Source organism: Sebastes fasciatus, chromosome 11 (genome assembly GCF_043250625.1).
Source record: "Sebastes fasciatus isolate fSebFas1 chromosome 11, fSebFas1.pri, whole genome shotgun sequence".
Classification (NCBI taxonomy): domain Eukaryota; kingdom Metazoa; phylum Chordata; class Actinopteri; order Perciformes; family Sebastidae; genus Sebastes; species Sebastes fasciatus.
In genome coordinates, this window is record NC_133805.1 from 14,688,169 (window position 1) to 14,707,300 (window position 19,132).

At 43.3% G+C, this 19,132-nt stretch overlaps 1 protein-coding gene across 2 annotated transcripts in view; it reads right to left on the bottom strand.

Moving 5' to 3' along the window:
• The window catches only part of LOC141777019 (ephrin type-A receptor 3-like), a 98,878-nt gene that overhangs the window by 62,667 nt on the left and 17,079 nt on the right, over positions 1-19,132 (bottom strand). For both annotated transcript variants that reach the window (XM_074650938.1, XM_074650937.1), the window contains exons 2-5: positions 17,209-17,273; positions 10,581-10,781; positions 8,823-8,930; positions 7,027-7,378 (exon numbers count right to left, since the gene is read on the bottom strand). In XM_074650938.1, coding sequence (XP_074507039.1) covers positions 7,027-7,378; positions 8,823-8,930; positions 10,581-10,781; positions 17,209-17,273 — 726 coding nt within the window. The remainder of the gene's footprint in view (positions 1-7,026; positions 7,379-8,822; positions 8,931-10,580; positions 10,782-17,208; positions 17,274-19,132) is intronic.

Below are 19,132 nucleotides of genomic sequence, written 5' to 3' on the forward strand. Positions count from 1 at the left end.
TTTCCAAAAATATCAAACTACATGGTTTTCTTTTTCTTTTTTTTCTTCTCCTGAAAATGACATTGTGCAGGACTTAGTTATCCCTCCCAAAAGTTATGATCTCATAGTTGTGGTCAAATAGGGTTTAGAGTGTGTAAGGAGCTAAAGCAGTGTGATGTTTTCCTGGCTTTAAGGGTTTATGTGGCTCTGCCTTAAAGGAATAGTTCAACATTGGAGCTATTTTCTTTTAGCGAAAAACTGTTTTTTCAACACACTTCTGTGTTGCGTCTCTTGCTGGAAGTTGCCAGTTACAGTTGGTGAGCACAGATTTTGGTTTTGATTACTGTACAGGCACCATGATACCAAACCTGCCAACCTAACTGTGATGACAAGACTTCAATTTACTGCACCCGTCAAGAAATATTCAAGCACATAACACAAGATTACACAAGATTTTTTTGCACAGGTTACGAGATACAACGTGTTAATTATAGTGAGATTTGAGAGGTGCTGGATAAGCATTTTTTGCTACCGTTGGACCTGTTTCCAGTAGGGCTTTCTGTCTGTCTCCATTTCCCCCGTTTCAGTGCTGCTGCCGCACTACTGTACACACACGCACCTCTACACACAACAAACGGCAATATCCATCTGAGAATAACTAATAATAATTAATGTTGAATGTTGATTTAGAGGTTGATTACCATGGCAATAGTCGAAGCTTTGAAGCATTCAGGTCAGCCCTAGTTTCCAGTCTTTATGCTAAGCTAAACTAACGGGCTGTAGGCAGTAGCTTCATATTTACCAAACAGACATGAGAGTGGTATCAATCTGTGCATCTATCTCCTGGCAAGAAAGCAAATAAGCGTGTGCCGTGATTCTTTTAAATTCACCTCAACAGGGCTCCACTTCTCGACTCACAACATGAAACCGTCCAAATCACAAAGAAACAGTTGCATATACTGTTGCGTCCATTTCGGCTGATTTATTTTTAACTTTTAGCGAACAAAAGAATGGGAAACATTCCTGACTCTAACTCAAGGTCAAAGACCTCAGCTGCACCGCTGCCCCGTTCTACACACGTTTCCTACAGTACATGCTTGCTCTAGTAAACTCTGTTCTACCCATAGAGTTAGAATAGGAGTAGAACGGACATTCGCATTCAGATCAACGCAGCAGGATGGTAAGAGAGGCGTCCATTTACAGTATATGTGTGCAGTTGCCATAGCAACCAGTTGTAGCAGGCTAACTTCCGTATAAACTGACTCGCATCAAGTCGCGGACTCACTCATGCCTATTCCCTGCCATGCTGGCTGTCCCTTTTATAAGTGAAGGAAAGTGAATTGGCCTTAACAGATGTTGATTCGGCTTCTGTGACTACCTCTGCTGCCGGCTCAGCGGGGAGCAACACACTTTACAGCCCCACTGACGTGTGTGGTCACCATAACCACTAACTACAATCGCCATTTCCTTTTGAACTAGTCAAATGACCACGACAATCAGTTCAATGTCAGTTCTACTTCTATTCTATTTCTCTGGTCTCACTCCTTCTTTTTTATAGCAGATGATCATTATTATCTAAATAACCATAATAGATACAAATAAAAATTGCACAAAATAGAAGTATTAATTCTTGAGTAAAAACATCAAAATGACATTCTTTAAATAATGCGTCAAGCTGTGAAAATATACTTTGCAACTCACGAAAACGGCTCTAATGAAGCGTATTTGTCAAACTGTTGAACTATGCCTTTGATGCTCAGACATGAGATTGATATCTTCTTCTCTAATTCTCAGAAAGAGCGAATACGAATGTATCATACTTGTATCGCAATTCTTTAAAGTATTATTTCAAGCCATGTAGCAGTCCAGAAACCCATTGTGTCTGCATCCACAGCGTTCCAAATGAACACATAGCTGACAAGACAATTCACACCGGCACATTGGAGCGATTTTTCACTTTGGTTTCGGTCCAATTTGAGAAGTGCAAACAACAGCAGGCGAGCTGAGTGGAATCAGTATGATGAGTGTGGTGTGACTTTGAAAAGTTCCTCTTGTAAACTAAGTTCTCGCTTCATGTTGGCAGCATCAAACAGACAAATGAATAAGAAGAGAAGAGAAGAGAAGGGAAGGAGTAGACCATTAGACAGGTATAGATAGACAGACATGTCATGCTGACCTATATTACTTTTGCCCGCTGAGAAAGAGAGAGAGGGGATGAGAGCAGGAGAACTTGTGTCGAGGTGACAGGTGTCTGTCCTTCTCCACTCTGTCTCCTCCATCTCTCAGGCATCTGAGGCAGTAATTGGTGCTGTCAGACACACAGAGAAGGACAGGACACACACACACACACACACAAACGTCTAGTCGCAGCTGCACACACATACACACTCCTGCCCTTCAGCGTGTTCCTCTAGGGCTTAAGGCAGGAGAGGTTCGAGAGGAGAATTCACTACATTCCCTACCAGCTGTGAGACAGAGAGACAGCAGGAGAGGGCAAGGGAGTACGAGGTGGTAAAGGAGGTGGTGGGGGGGTAGAGGAAACAGTGGCAGACAGAAACAGAGAGGGAGAACAGAAACAGAATGCACAAGAGACAAAGACACAGAGAGAAAAGAAAGCAAGAGAGTGAGCGAGGCAGGCGGGGGGTTTGGTCTGCACTGACAGAGGCCTCTGCATGGGGTAGAGAGAAATGGACAAGGGTGAGCAACTGTATGTGGCACAGAGACGGGGAGAGAGAGAGAGTATGTGTTTGGATATGAGTGAGGGAGAAAGAGATTATGTAACTCCAGTGGTGACCAAGCAGATGAGTATGATTTCATGTGATTGAGCAACAGTGCAAACCACAGTACGATACGATACGATACCATACCATACCATACCATACGATACCATACCATACCATACCATACCATACCATACCATACCATACCATACAATAAAGGACAGGGACATTTTATATTTTACTGCCAACAATGTATTGATCCTACTAACAAGTATTGCCGGTGTAGCAACAGTCTGATAAAGCTTATTCCTCTGTGCTATAGAGCTCCATTGTTGTCCATCAAAAACACATCAATGAGTCACACCACTGCTTTGGTGGCCGTTTTTCCTCCATTACAATAAACATGGGCCCCGTTTTAGGTCACTCCCACATACTGCACACCGTCCTGCTGCGTTAAATACTCGCTAGAGCACCAAATGTGTATGAATCTGTATATGAAAATGTTGAATCATACACTTCTAGGGACTTCTACTTTGGAAAATATCTAAATTTATACAGTAAAAATGTTTGATTTTCAGCATGTATGTAGTCAGAGATGTGTTGAAGTCACATATATCACTCATTCTCAGGCATTATTTATTGAATTTTTTTTTATTTCCCTCAAAAAATTAGTGGTATTTACTTTTTAATTTATAAGGGACATGTAATGTTTTATACTTCTGGTGAATATAATCCAATCAATCTTATTTCCATACATGTATTTTGTATATACAGTTCCCTTTGTTAACACCTTATTGTGAAAACCTTCATAGTCACAAGTGAATACTACCGCTAGAATCACCAAGTCCGTCGCTAGCTCTTACCTTTAGCTCCCTTCTCTTTACTGTATACACCCATGGTCCACTCCATCGGGGCCATTTGAATGCATTTAACATAAATGTCAGTATATGGGTGCTCTACAGTTGTAGTGGCGGCCGATTTGACCACGGAGATATGTGTGGCGGCTGCCTTAAACGCACGTTACTGCAATACGATAACATTTCCTGTCCATGACAGAGTTAGCATGCAGCTTTAGCCATGATGTCTAGCTCTGCTTTTCCTGGCAATGTGTGAAACCCAAAGTGTTTCCATACTTTACTGTATGTGTAGTGGAGTGTTTATCACTCTGGATTTAAAATGTGAGGGTGCAGGTCGTATCCACATGGACCCTCCGCCTTTTTCTACTTTGTTGTTTAGTTGACGGATATGGAACAGATATAACGTCACGTTAATGAGACTACAACAATAAAAGCGGTAACTTCCTTCAACCTCTGCATAGACTCAAATGAAGCAAATATATCGATTCTGGCATTAAACATTTTTATTTCAGAATCGTAAAAAAATAAATCGTGATACATAGGTGAATCGTTTTTTTTCCCCCCACCCGTAAAGAATAGTGTCCCTCTTGAGCAGCATCCCTTTTTGTCGTAAAACAATTGACCAGATTTAATCGAATCCAGTGTCCAAACATTAACAACATTAAAACATGCTCACACATTTAAACACACTTTGTGCCTCACTTTAGGGAATAAGAAGCAAGCATGGGGTGGGAAAATAGAAAAAGGGAAAGATGAACCCGTGATCTATAAATGTTTAACGAGTGCAGACAGAGGAGATGAGGGCTGCGAGGAGGAGGAGGAGGAGGAGGAGGAGGGAGACAGAAAGAAAAATGGTGAGGTGAAAAAGGAAGACAGTATCAGAAAGGATGGGTGAGGAGCAAAATGGGGGTCTTGCAGAGGGAGAACAGGCCCATTATAGAAGCAGACACCAGAGCAAGGTTAGAAAATAGCAGAGAGGAAGGGAGAGAGCCAGAGATTGAGGGAAAAAAGGCTGTAATTGGAGGTGTCTGGTGTTTGTCTAACACAGAGAGGCTAGTAATGATTCCATTAGCGCCTCACACCGAGAGAGAGAGAGAGAGACGGGGACACTGAGATAGAGAGAGAGACAAAAAGAGGAAGCTAGAGAGGCCAAAACAAGAAGATTCACACAGAACATTAGAACAAGAAAACAATGAGCGTCAGAACAGCTAAATGGTAAAACAACCGCACACAAAAAGAACAAGAGAAAGGGAATTCAAGGCGGTCCATTAAAAAGCTTGTTCACCTGCACGATGTCGATAATTACAAATGCCCCTGCAGTCCTCTCCCCAGCTCTCTCTCCCCCACCTCTCTTTGTGTGACGGCAAACGAGAGAGGGTGATTTAAATGCATTAGCGGAGTGTGTTTTCCCTATGGAAGACCTACAGGCTGCGCCGGGCCAGGAACCTTTTGTTTGGAGCATGACGGCGAGCGCTGAGAGGACTCTTTAAAAGCCTGGCCCTTGTTCTCTCAGGGACACATTAAAGCGCAACGCACTGGGTTGTTGTACTTCTCCGTGTCCTCCCTTGTCTTTGTTAAAAGCAGGCTGATTACAGATGCAGTTACATTAGGTGGCTAAGTGAAATTATGACGAGGGAAGGGAACAATATCAGAATAGAGGCGCGTGAGGGCGAAATAGCACCACCGTCATTTTAATAACAGAAAGCTGGTTTCCTTTAGGGTGTTCTTTTCTGGCTTTATCTCGCAGGCTGCAAACAAATATGAGATGTGTTAGACTGACATACGTGGGACAGCAAATTCTCCTGCTGTATGAGGAGGAGATTTCATTGCTATGCAAATCCTTCCCAAGATCCCACAGAAAAATGTTTTTCCTAATACTGAGTAGGTGGCGTAGACAAGCCTGCGGCGGATTTCAATTCACCGCGAAGGAATTAAAATCTGTAGGAAAATGCTATTTGATTGTTTCCAGAATAATTGCTGCGCCACAAAATATGCCTCGAAATGAGCTGAAACGAAAAACCTGGCTTTCCCTCCTGTGTTGCAGACACTGGGCACCTGTTTAGCCTCCACATCTGTATTGACCATAACTTATTAGACGAGGGACACGTATATTTCCTGGCCTGTGACCTCAGACTGTCGAAGGGACTCGTTACATGACCGCACGACTACAGCACACACACACACACACACACACACACACACACACACTAACACACACATGCTGTTATTGAGTCAAAGCTAGCTTGTTAATCGTGCTTACCTTGCTCTCTTTAGTCTCTACGGAGTGATAAGACTCAGGGAGCAGACTGATGAGGTCATGGAGATCACTGAGGTCAACCGCTCTGCTGCATCAGAACGACTTTAAATAAAGTTTCAATACCAGGAATGTGCCATAGACCTGCACGCTGTAATTGAAAACCTGTCAGTGAGATCACCTGTCAAATAACCGCACTATAGCGTGTCACTTTTACAAGACAGACATGCAGCTCAACAGCCGTGCGTTTCATGATTGAGATGCAGCCAGAGTTCTGCCACAATCTGTGCACATTACCAGTCTGCAAGCTGCAGAGAGCAGCTTCTGTTCTTATTCACTTGTCTCTAAGGCCCAACTGCCAAGTTTTCTGGGCGTCTTGGCGGCTGCTTCTCCAAAACAAACTGAAATTGCATTATGTGCACCGATTTCCAAGTTTGCCGTGATGAATATCTATGATTCCATTTTCTTGTCGGGGAGGAAGCGAGCCCGTGGGGACGGGTGACGGCGTGAGTCTAATACAGCTCGCTCACTCAAATGCATGCACACACAGTATGCACACACACATACTGCACGTGCCATCTGTGGAGTTTTACGATTCAATAATCTGCTTCCTTAGGCGTACCTTTTCCTCTCGTGCAACACAAGCACACATCAATAAGCACTTTCTCACACACACACACACACACGCATGTACCACTCTCCCCTACTCAGCAGGGAAAATGAGATATTCAGCTCTGACAGACTCACACACACACACACTCCAAAAATAGGGGGGATGTGCCTCAAAGCAACTCCTCCTCTGTTCTCTGCAAGAACTGTCCTCGCATTGTATAAAAGTCACTCGGAGCGACAACGCCCACGCTGACACACACACACACACACACACACACATGTCAGTAACCTAAATACACAGCGTCATTGTCATTCCATCCTCAGTTTCACAGCAGAATTCATAGAGTGCCGAAATGTTTCTGCGCATGCCCGTTCGGCAAAGACACACCGGCACACACACACACACATTTATTATACATTTATGTATGACATCACATATTCATGTCCTAGAGAGCAGGATGGATATGATTGCTGTTGCTCATTTAAAAGCACTTTTGTAAGCTGTTGAGTTTCTTTCATTTCAGAAGGCCCAACCTTTATGAGACCCGTGCATACAGAGAAACACACACATTCCCACACATGACCCCAGAACCCCCAGACTCACGTTGGCAGATGTCCTTGTTCTCCTCGAAGCCCGGTTTGCACACACACCTCCCGATGGGAACCAGCCAGCCTCCGTCCGCGCTGCAGTACATCTTCGGAGCCTCAAACTCCTCGGAGGCGTTCACGCAGATGCCGTGGACCTCCACCAGCGCCGTGTCTCCGCCCGTTATCGTGTCGGGGAACTGGGCCAAGTTGAGCACCGTGAGGGGACACTTCTTGTAGAAGACCCTGACTGAGACCAGAGCGATGCAGGCGCCCAGGTCCTGGAAGGCCAGGTAGAAACCCTTTTTACTCAGGTTGCTGATGTCGCGCACCTCCGTGTTCAGCTTCATCACGCGGTCGCCAACGTCCACCTGTGGACGAAGGACATTTTTACATGTGTTAGTTCATTTTAATAGGAGCATTCAAATTCAATCAGAGCATTTTAAAGTTAGAATTCTATTTTGGTACAAAGCTGCTGCCTGAAACTCAGGCAGAAATAATTATGTCCTCAAAATCCTGTCAATTTGGCAAGCAGGGGATACGATTAACTAAGTTTAAATATAACACACATTCAAACCTAGATTTCTTTTCTAAGAGTCGGTGGCAAATGGGGAATATCTCATTTTGGAATGCAACTCTTCTGTTAGAGAATCAGAGAATCAGATGGCCACATACAAACAGACAGAGCTCAATGCTAAAATCTTTGGAAACATGTTTCTAGACATAGAGCCAGCATACAGCTGCAATGCTTTTAAAGAAGGAACGAAGAGTAAGAATCCTGATTGAAGACAAACAAAATGTCGCGTCACATTCATTTTAGTGACAGTTACAAGGTCATTTGGAAATCTTTATTTGTTGCATTACTGTGTATTTTGCAGAGAAGTCCCAATTTACTGTGGTGAGAATCAAGCAAGTCAAGTCGTATGAAATTCTGATGGTGTACCCCAATTTAACCTGTCCTGAATTAAATGCTGACCGACCAATTATAAAATGTCTTATTTACTACAATAAAATTATTTCTATAATTTAAGTAATGCATGACATAATAAAACACCATGGAAATAATTAAATCATAAATTGGCTCACGTTTTATAAATTATTTGTTACATAGCCAATGCATAATCATTGATTTGTTCATATAACATGGATTGGATTCTGAAATCAACAGTTTTTTTTTGTTATATCTATAAACTTTGTGTTATTCTTTTTTTATATTTGTAGAGCAAGAGTGTGCGTTTCCTTTTGTGGTACGTTTTGCCGGTTGGGCCTCTGGTGACACCAGAAAGCTTAAAATCCCACCACCGCTTCGGGTTGCCATAGTAACTGCCTGACAGCCGCGGTTTATCTTCTCGCTGTGTTTGCGCGTGTTATTGTGCTTGCTCACAACCTCCATGATAGCTGGCTCGTGCGTTGGCCTCTGCTGGTCTGCCGCGTCCTATGAGTTTGCCAGGTTTGTGAGCATTGGACTACAAATCACTCATCATGTTTCAAAAGCAAAACTTAATCTGTCAATATCTAGAAAAATGCAAATAGTTAATAAAAAAGTCAAGTGTCATCTGTCTCAAGTCATGAATACCAAGTCAAAGTCATGTTGAGTCTTTTATCAATGTTAGTCAAGTAAGTCCTCAAGTCCTCAAATTTGCGACTCAAGTCTGACTCGAGTCAAGTCATGTGACTCGAGTTCCCACCTCTTGTATTTTGCGATGCCCTATTTTATGTTGTGGATGTGTACACAATGCACATGTGTGAGGCTGTATGTTTAGATGTTATATACACAGTACTTGTAAGTACCTCTGTGTGTGTGTGTGTCCATACCTGTGTAAAACTCTCATCTGCAGCGATAGTATCGATCTTGACATACTGGCTTTCCTTGATGAACCACAGGTTGGCGCTGTTGGACTCGTAGTAGTACATGTTGAATGTCTGCAAGACAAACATCCATCACCTTTCAAACTCTAGAAACTTATCAGACACAACAGAATAACACAGTTAAACGAGACTGATCACAGCGAGAGAGTCCGTCCATTGTGACAGTTTAACAAGGCCTCCATCCAGTAGCTCTCCAGCTATTCTGCTGCTTCTCCTCAAATCTCAGTCCATCTGTCTCGATGGCCAGTCGGCAACACTGTCTGCGGCTTCATGAAAGTGCAGCCTTGTGCTGTCTCGTATTATCTCCTACTACTCATTCTGGAGATGTAATGAGAGTGAAAAGGGTGCAGAGGGAAGTAGAGAGAAATGACTACAGAGGAGCAGTGATATCAGGCTGATATGAGAGAACGGGGGCCAGTAAAAAAAATATATATTACAAGTTAAAATATACGAGGAGCCACAAAAGAAGCCTCCAGAGCGCCGTCTGTTTCATTCTGCAGCTATTCTCTCATGCCATTCTTTTCTCTGGTCTATTTATCTATTCATCAAAGTGAACTTCCATCTGTGTGTTTGTGTTGAGTGAGCATTGAATGGGAAAAAAATCATAAAAAGTATGTTTTTTTTTGCTGCTCTGCAGTGCAGTGTAGTACGATGTGCAGAGTACGCACTGATTTCATACCAAGTAGTGATAGTAAATGCGAAACCAACACCTTTTGACTGGCCTTACATTAATAAATATGTAATAATCCAATATTCTGTGAAATGCGGGGACACAAATCTTTCTCTATCACTGATTTAATGTTTATTTAATAAGTGTACATATATATAATATATATGTATAATCTGGCTTCATGCACTTAAAAAAAACAATAAATGTTCAACCTTGCCTAACAACATCAAGTACATATCTAGTGCTTCACTTTGCTCTTGCTTGCTTCTCATTCTGTAATGTTTTTTTTTTGCTGTCTCGAGTGTCTAGGTTTTCTGCTGCAGTATAAAAGGAGGCAGCAAAAGCAAACAATACTGCATAATTGTATCAGATAAAATATGAAGATCAGGCAGGTTTAATTGAAAATGCAGAGGAGTGTTATTGAAGTTAATTTGCTGATTTAGTTGATTAGCTCAGCACGCTAAACAAAGTGTCGATCGTGTGTGCTGTGGGGTGAATTTGTTCCAATTTGTAATTAAACCATTTTCACGACAAATCCAATATGTATCTGCTAAACTAGTTATACATTTGAGAAGTGAAGGATAGAAGAAATACTGATTACATTAACTGGGTTTTATCCAAAAGGCTAAGAGCCCTGCAAAGTCAGAGAATATTTTGTAGCCCTGCAGAAGTGATTTATCTGATACGAACCCCAGACTCCAAACAATGTCTGCCTCCACCATGTTCCAAATCAAACTTACTCCTGTGCTATTGATCTCCAAAGCAGAAACGTCTCTCTTTTCTTTTTTTTTTAACTTGCTTCCTTCCAAAAGAAATTCAGACTGCACACAGCTACACACCAGCACCCATGGAGCTCATCAAAATTCAATGTCTTTCTCACCAAGAGTGAACAAATAAGCAGCACAAATGCAACAGGAGGGCTTAAACACACACACAGCAGATGCAAGGACATTTGTTATCTGCCACCATACTGCGTGTGTGTTCAAAAGCTTGCATGTGTATCATCCTGTGTGTGTGTGTGAAGAGATGCAGACCTCCTTGCAGGTCCCGGGCACCCCGGGCAGGCTGTTACAGTCCCTCAGGGTGAACTTGATCTCGATGTGGACGCGCTGCGCTCCTTCTCTGCTGATGTGGCGCGTCCTCAGCCAGTTGTTCTGGTTGGCCTCCATGACGCTGCACACCTGGTAGGTCCTCATCGGGGTGTTCCTCTCATCCATCACGCTGATCTCCTCCCACTGAGGATGAGAAAGAGGAGGTTTAGAGAGAAAAGGGAAAAAACAAAGAGATAGATGTTTATTTTACGTGAAATTTCTGATTGGAGGTCCACATTTATCAGATGACACTTTTTATGCCTCCGTGGCAACGACAGCTGTGGCGTTATGTTTTTGGGTACGTCCGTATCATTCTCATGAACGCGATATCTCAGGAATGCCTGGAGGGAATTTCTTCAAATTTAGCCTAGACGTCCCCTTGGACTCAAGGATGAATGATTAGAATTTGGTAGTCGTTGTGAAGCTCAAAGTGGGTGGCTGCGGCCGTCGCAATCTTGGCAGTGACAACACAGCCTCACTCACGGTTAATCCAAAAATGGGCAAAGAGGTGGCTCGTCGGTGAAGCTGAGGCGGGCCGGGTGACGCAGCAGAGCAGACAGCTAGCAGCTAGAGACCTGGCACGGCACCCACCTGTCACTCAAAGCGCCCACTCCTTCATTATGCCAAACTTTAAGCCTTAACATAAATTAAACGGGTGAGTTCTATAAGAAATTCACCCCCCGTACAGTTGTCATGAACGGGGATATTAGCTGTAGAGACCAAAGGTTTTTGTAGCAGGCTGTTAACATGTTTATTTCTGCTGTAAAGTCGGGCATTTTAACATGGGGGTCTATGGGGATTGACTCACTTTTGGAGCCAGCCTCAAGTGGTCATTCAAAGAACTGCAGTTTTTGTCACTTCCGCATTGGATTCAATGTATTCTCAGCAGCGGAGGTTGCCGCTTACGTTCGGTCCATTCTCGTGAACGTAAAATCTCATTACATAGTCAATTTCTTCAAATTTGGCACAAATGTCCACTTGGACTCAAGGATGAACAGATTAGATTTTGGTGGTCAAAGGTCACTTTGATCTCACAAAGAATGTTTTCAACCATAACCCAAGAATTAAAATGCTAATTATGACAATTTCACACAAATGTTTAATAGCATAAAATGATGAAGTGATGACATTTTGGATGAAAGAAATGCGATGAAGAAAGAGAGGAGTGAAGAAAATAGCGAAATACTAAGAGGGAGGCGAGGAAACGTAATATAAAAAAGGCAAGGGGGAAGAGAGGTGGAGGAAAGGGGGGTAGGGGGGAGAAATTGATGAGGAGAGGGAGAAAGGAAAGGAGAATGCAAAAGAGAGGAGGTGAGTGTTTGAGGAGTGTTTGAGGAGTGTTTGCGTTGACGAGGAAATCCCTTCACCTAAAACATACATTTCAAATCAAAGACCAAGTGGTAGAGTGACGTTCAGCAGCACAGGGCCGGCTCGACAACAGCACCACTCGGCCGTGAGATCGTCTTATTTCATCGCCAGTCAATGCACAAAGGAGATCTCAGTCCAAAGATTACTTACTATGGGAAACTGGGACGGAGTTCAATGAGCTGTGGTTTCGGTGCAAACCGACGCTAAGCCTGCATGTTCTGTTTTTCATGTCTGGGTGAATATGAGTGATGATCTGTGTCAAGATGACTGAAGGACTGTCTTTGTCCATGCTGCACGTGTGCATAGAGTAGTGAGCGTGTTTTTCTAAAGTGAATGCGTGATTTAGCGCTCAAGAGGTCGGAGTGTGTGTGTGAGAGAGACATACTGAGAGAAGGAGTAGGTAGGACAGAGCTACTTTGTCTCCCGTCATCTGCTACCATCTGTTTCCACTTCTGACTAAGGCAGTAATTGAGAACACTTCTCGCATGAGCAGGAAAACATTTCTATCTACACACACATGGACAGGCACACACACACACACACACACACACACACACACACACACACACACACACACACACACACACACACACATATACCATCACACACACACACACACATACCATCACACACACGCAGAGAAAGAACATTTCTATTCCTTAAAGAAAAATGAAAATAAACCAATGTGGTTTCAGTGTCTCAAGATATCTGATCCATTCAAGGGGAAGCTAACTGGATTTTTTTTTAACACACACAAACCCCCACACATGTATGCGGAGACCCACACGCACACAAACTGGATGAGTTCTAGTTTGCGGTGAGGGATGAGAGGACCACCATCTTTGTTCTGAGCTCCTGTCATCGTCTTAAGACTGAGGCTGTAAGCACCAGAGTGATGAGCTCATATCACCTTACAGTGGTCCAACCATGTAAACACAGACTCCATGATACATACCAACAGGCATGATAAACACACACACCTGCCCACACCAAGACCCACGGGGCTATCTAGCTGTCATCCCTAACGTGTCCTTAAATTCAAATGAAAGTCGAAAGGTAGATGAACTGAGAGGCGGAGAGAAAGAAATATAAAGAAAGCAAAAAAGAGAAACTTTCAGACAAGCGGAGTCCAAGCTAAAGTTGGATTCTTGAGGTTAATCTGATGTGACGGCCCAACAACCCGGCAAAAGCTTGACGCATTTCACCTCTGAGTCCTGAGCGCTAAAACAGATCCACATAAAAAAAAAGAAACCACACATTCGCACATAGACTCGCACACTCTCTCCAGCTCTCTCAGATGCTTTTAATCCCCCACAGCCTCCGCTGAAACGTCTACTGTGTATGAATTGGAGCTCGAACAAAACCGGCTCTCTCTTGATCCCGACCCAACAGTCCTTCAACTGCAGTAACAGAGAAAAGGAGGAAACGGGAGAAGAAGAAGAAGAGGGAGGCAGAAGATTGTTTAAGCTGCTGCAGTCATCTTACACAAATGTCCCTGACAGCCAGTTCAGAGTTTTGAAGATTACATATTTAAAGGACGTATCACTGGAGTCTTGCTCGACATTATGGGAGCACAACAACTGAGAGCGCCCGATTCAATTAAAAGAACAAAACACAAGACGGAGGGAGAAAGAGAGAGGAGAGAGGAATGAATGTTGGTAAATTACAGGCGCGCCTGGCAGCTAAATAGACCCATCTGTGCAGAGCTGAGACCAGTCGGACATCACAGGACGGTCGCACACACCCACGCGCACACACACACACACAAACACACAAAGCTGAGTCCCCAGGGAGTGGTGATTAAAGCATTTATGGGAATAGTCATTGAGGGATAAAGAGGGCTTTATGATGTCTTTGTTTATTTCTTTGTAGGCTGAGTTTGGAGTGGCTGGATTACTGCCACTTCCTGGTGAGCGCCTTATTTCCCTAGTTGGCGCGTCTGTTCATTGTCACATTTGCCCGGTGTAAAGCACAGGTGTGTTTATGAACATGAAAACAACCTGCTCGCCCCCCATGTTTGCTAATGATACACCAACCGCTGGAGAGAAAAATCGACCCATAACACAACTGGGAAAATGTTTGGATAGGCTGAAGAGTTTAAGCTTTCTTACTCCAAACACCCACACGGAGTGAAAACTGTTGCCTGTGTTGGTTCGGCCTGAACACCAATTAACGTTCAGAATGAAACCCTCCTCCCTGAACCCTCAATCACCTCGGCCAATCAACGAGCAGCCTGCTTGATTGCTTTGAAGTGAAGCAGAGACATCGGATCAGGGTATAAATTCAACCATTCACCAGCTTAACATAATATCCCTCCTCCTGCAATCATCTGATGGGTACACCTACGAGGACATAATTGGCCCCCAAACTCTGAAACAAGCTCTGGCTTAGTGAGGAGGGGGTGGGGGAGGGTAGAGGAGGGAGAAACAGAGATGGAAGATGAAGAAGGAGGAAGGGGAGGAGAGGGGGCTGAGGAGCCTCTGGGGGAGTAGAGATGCTGTGGGGCCCCTCCATTTTCCAACATCATTAAGACGTATCTGTTTTGTGTCCCTCACGAGGAACACCCCCGCCCGGTGACAGAAGTGGGTCGCTCCACGCAGTCTCAGGCACATCCGGCCCTGCACGGCTTGGATTAAGCGTGACCCGTAGGGGTCAAGTGTGGTTTTGGACTAATTCAGGTAGACAGTGGTCTCAGATTGGTGGGAATTGCTTCTCGTTGAGAGCAATCCGCAGGTTTAGAGTTTAAAGGTCAACTAGATAATCCTCCTGTTATGAAACACAAGACCTTCTCACAGCCCCGGCACCTTTCATCTCTCATTCTGTCACTCTCTGTCCCTTCTCTTCTCCTTTACATTACATCCATTTCTATTATATAAAGCATTACATTCATTCTGAGACAAATTTATAATTATATTAAACAAACAATAATGCTGCCAAAAGGATTGGCAGCTTCCACTTAGTATCTATACTGCTTTTTATGATGTATGCCACCAGGTTAGATTTAACTAGCAATGTAATGGATTGTTTTACGTCAAAAACAGAGTTTGACATCATGATGCAAAAAGTGCTGTGTGTGCCCAGAAGTGGCAAGTAGAAGTTCTCTTTGGCAAGAAGTGTTTAGCTTCACAAAGTCCTAATGCTTTTGTTCGATACGGGTGATACTCATGCCAAGCTGAGCCGTGAGCTACTGAGAAAATTCAAGCCATGACGTGTTGTAGATGTTTCCTCAAAAGAGCTTGTCATCCTCAGCTCTTCATCCAACAGCTCACTGTTTCTGCTTATTTCTCCTCACAGTATATAAAACTGATCTGATGACTACATAGCGCAGAATATCTTGTTGCATAGACCTGCTTTTGCTCAACCAACTTCCTTTCACGATAAAAGCACGCGACTGTCCTTTGCACAAGGACACAGGGGAAATGTTTGCGGCTCAGCGTGATTAAAGCAGACTAAACCAAGCCTATGTAAACACGGAATAAAAATCCATGTAGCCCAGCAGATATACAGAGTATAAGTCCGACCAATCAGCAGGCACAAACATGCACAGATGATGACGTAACTTGCCCTTGCTCAAAACTTAAGAGCTTCCCAAACAACAGATATAATTGAAGCATTGATAGAACTTATTCTGAAGCTCCTTTCATTCCTTTCAGTTCACCTTTTCCTTGTTTGTTTATGCTGCTTCAGATGCTTTGTTTTGCTTTACTCCTGTTTGCCCTCCAGTTCTTTCAGAGAAACACGATTCTTATTTTATGGCAAAGTCATAAACTGTAGAAAACTGTGTGCCTAGACTGAAAAAGAGGGAGGAGGAGGATCATGTTTATCTAGGAGGACGATAACATCGCCTTCATGTACCACGAGGCAAAATAAGAACAACCATGAAAGTAAAGACTTTACCAGCTTTAACCAATTTATTAATTTCCTTGGTCAGATAAAGCAACTGATAAAGCTTGCGCCTGACCCCAAAGTAAAGAAACACTTTTGTTTTTACAATGAAACTGTTATCAAGGACCTATTTGTCATATTTATCTAACAGAGGAGTTGTGTCGAAACCCATAGAGCCAGTTTCCTCTCAGTTTCTGTACACATTCTTTGATGACAGCTCATGAAAAAGATAAACAGGATGGAGTTTATTATATTTATTTGACTTTGCAGCCAACACATTTCTTTGAGGGTAAACTAACAACACATGTGCTTTTCCGGGGCCATGATTACGCCACCCCAAACTGAACCGTATTTTTCAATAAAAGTAACTTGTGTACTCTTTGGTTTTCAGAATTAGATCCAACCTCTTGGCTTAGCCACACATGGAACACATTCAGTTCTTCTATAAGGACCTTGGTAAAAAAAAAAAAAAAAAAAAAAAAAAGATATACAAACATCCACAATATGGCCACACAATCAGAGCATTTCCATAAAGAGAACTTGAAACCCTTGATTGCTTGAGAAAACAAACTTGCTCAGCTCTGCTCACTTCAGCTGCCTCTCTGCTGCGCACAACCATGAAACCGCGTGTGGCATCCTGCGATTTAACACACCGACGCTGAATAGTGGAGAGGAAGTGTCTCTCAAGGGGAAATAGAATTAATTCAGCGCCATTCAACAGCTCCCGCGCTAGAGCGACATACACTCTTATTTCTTTATTCAATGCACTTCGGCGTTCTTCGCTCTCTTCGCTCTCGCCCACTTGCTCTCATTCTCACTTCTCTGTTGTCATTTTCTGATGCATGGTGGCTGCACTCCAGACTCCCTTGGTCCCTATACCTGCAAAAGGCCAGTTACATAACCCCTCCCCACACACATACACACAAACACATGCAAATAACACAAACATGTACACAACATCTCCTCTTACGTAAGGATATTTACCCCTCCGCCCCGTCCCTCAACTCCATCCCAAAAAATTGCAACCCCGTAATAAATGGAGGCTCCAGTGCCACGGCGTTTTCAGCGCAGCGGAAATAATTTGTAAAGTCCCCCTTGCAGACTCCCGATTTAGCAAGGAGCGCTCAAGAACCCAGTGCTCTCTAAAACACACACTCCAGTGCTGCTGTTAGCTCTGAGTTCCTGCTCGCTCCCTGGAAATAAAACATGTCAACACAAGCCGCTAGTTGTGATCAGATTTATACTTTTGGTGCCAGCTCCGGCATAAAGAGAGGATGACTTTTGTTTGTGTGTGTTGTGCTGCGTACGGTATACTCACCCCCTCATTAGGGTAAGCCTCCCAGCCCAGGTCGGCCAAGGCTGACATGGAGTCCAGCAACGTAACTGCGGAGGAGAGAGAACAAAAAGCATAAACATACACAAATACCAAAGTTGCATTTTATTTCTCTTACAACAATGATAATGTTTTCCACACACAGCGTGGAGAAACTGCCGTCATGAAAGCATCACTCAACATCAAAAGCTTCCATATAAAAACTCCAAGATGTTTTCATGTTTTATACAAGGGCGCCTTTTGTTGTGTTGGACTACAACAGCAGTGGAATCACAAGCAGTGGTAAACCTATAATTTCAATTGTGAGATTACTGTGGTTGTGCTGCAGCTGTTATGGTTCAAGGGGACACAAAGTCAGTCAGTGAAACAGCATCAGGATCCAGAGGACAGGCAGCAAGAGTATGTATTTTGCAGTTACAATGTAGGCATTAAAGTGAAGCTCCACCCAAAACCTCTTTTTTGTGTATCGACCCCCGAGTGCCCTGTAGGCTTGAAAAATGTCCGTTAAACACTCGTGTTTTTTAAGGAGGGACGAGGCTGTGGTCGAGATGTATTCAAAGTGGTTACAATGGATTGTGTGGAAAGTTTTTATGCCACATGAAACACATCAGAAAGCTTCTCAAACCACACCTGCAGCATAATCATCCACTTTGCTGTTCATCTGTGTTCTCAGTATATTACAGTCATATTTTTGCCAAAATATGGCTGAACACATTGCTTTTGTCTGAACACTCATTACCCCGTGAAGCCCACAAGCAGGCACATGTGTTCGTTTGCACAAATTAGAGCCTCCAGCTGTTATAGTGGTCAGAAACACTTTATCCAAGCTCAATCATTGGCTTTATACAGCATTTAAAAAACTATTCAAATCCACTGTTGAATGCTTTAAATACAACCTCATCACAGTCCATGTTTTCCTTTGAAGAGTCAATTCACCTGAATTACAAAAAATTGAATGAAGCTAAGTGGTGAATGAGAGTGATGTGAAAATGGTCGGCAAACGCTGCTGTGTGTCATATACGTATCGTAACAACGGCTTGTATAGATCAGTCCTCGGTCTTCTGGTTTCCCTTTTTTTAATGATGATATACAGACTACCACCGCCTGCTGGTGTGAAGAGTTATGTCCTCTCACATAGGCGCGGAACATACATGCTAACTGGCCGTCGGCTGTCGTCTTTGCGATTATGTGATTATTTTGAAACCCGGACATAATCACACCTGTATACTTCCGCTAACTTGGGAAAGTCTGTCGCTAGCTTTCCCGTCAGCTCCGTTCTCTTTTTACATCCATGATCAGCTACATCGGGGCCGTTTGAATATACGTAACATAAATGTCAGTATATAGGTGCTGTACAATTGTAGCGTTGACCGATTTGACTACGGAGATGAGTGGCGGCTGGCTTGACCACACGTTACCGCGATACGATAATGTTTCCTGTCCATGACAGAGTTAGCATGCAGCTTTAGCCGTGATGTCTAGCTCTGCTTTTCCTGGCAATGTGTGAAACCCAAAGTGTTTCCATACATTACTGTATGTGTAATGTTTACCACTTTGGATTTAAAATGTGAGAGTGCGGGTCCATGCAGACCCTTTGCGGTTTTCTGCTTTGTCGTTTCGGCTCATTGCGGTGTGTTTTGGTTGAAGGATACGGAACGGATATGACGCACTCAGACTGCAACAATAAAAGCGGTAACTTCCTTCTACCTCTACATAGACTCAAATGAAGCAAATATATTCATTCTGGCATTAAAGAATCAATTTCAGAATTGTAAAAAAAAAATCGCAATACATAGGTGAATCAATTTTTTTTCCCACCCCTATTGTCCTGGTTACTCTGGAGCATCAGAGCTTTCTGTCAAAGAAATAGTCCCCATAAAAACTGTTGTTAACATGGTCTGTGGATGGT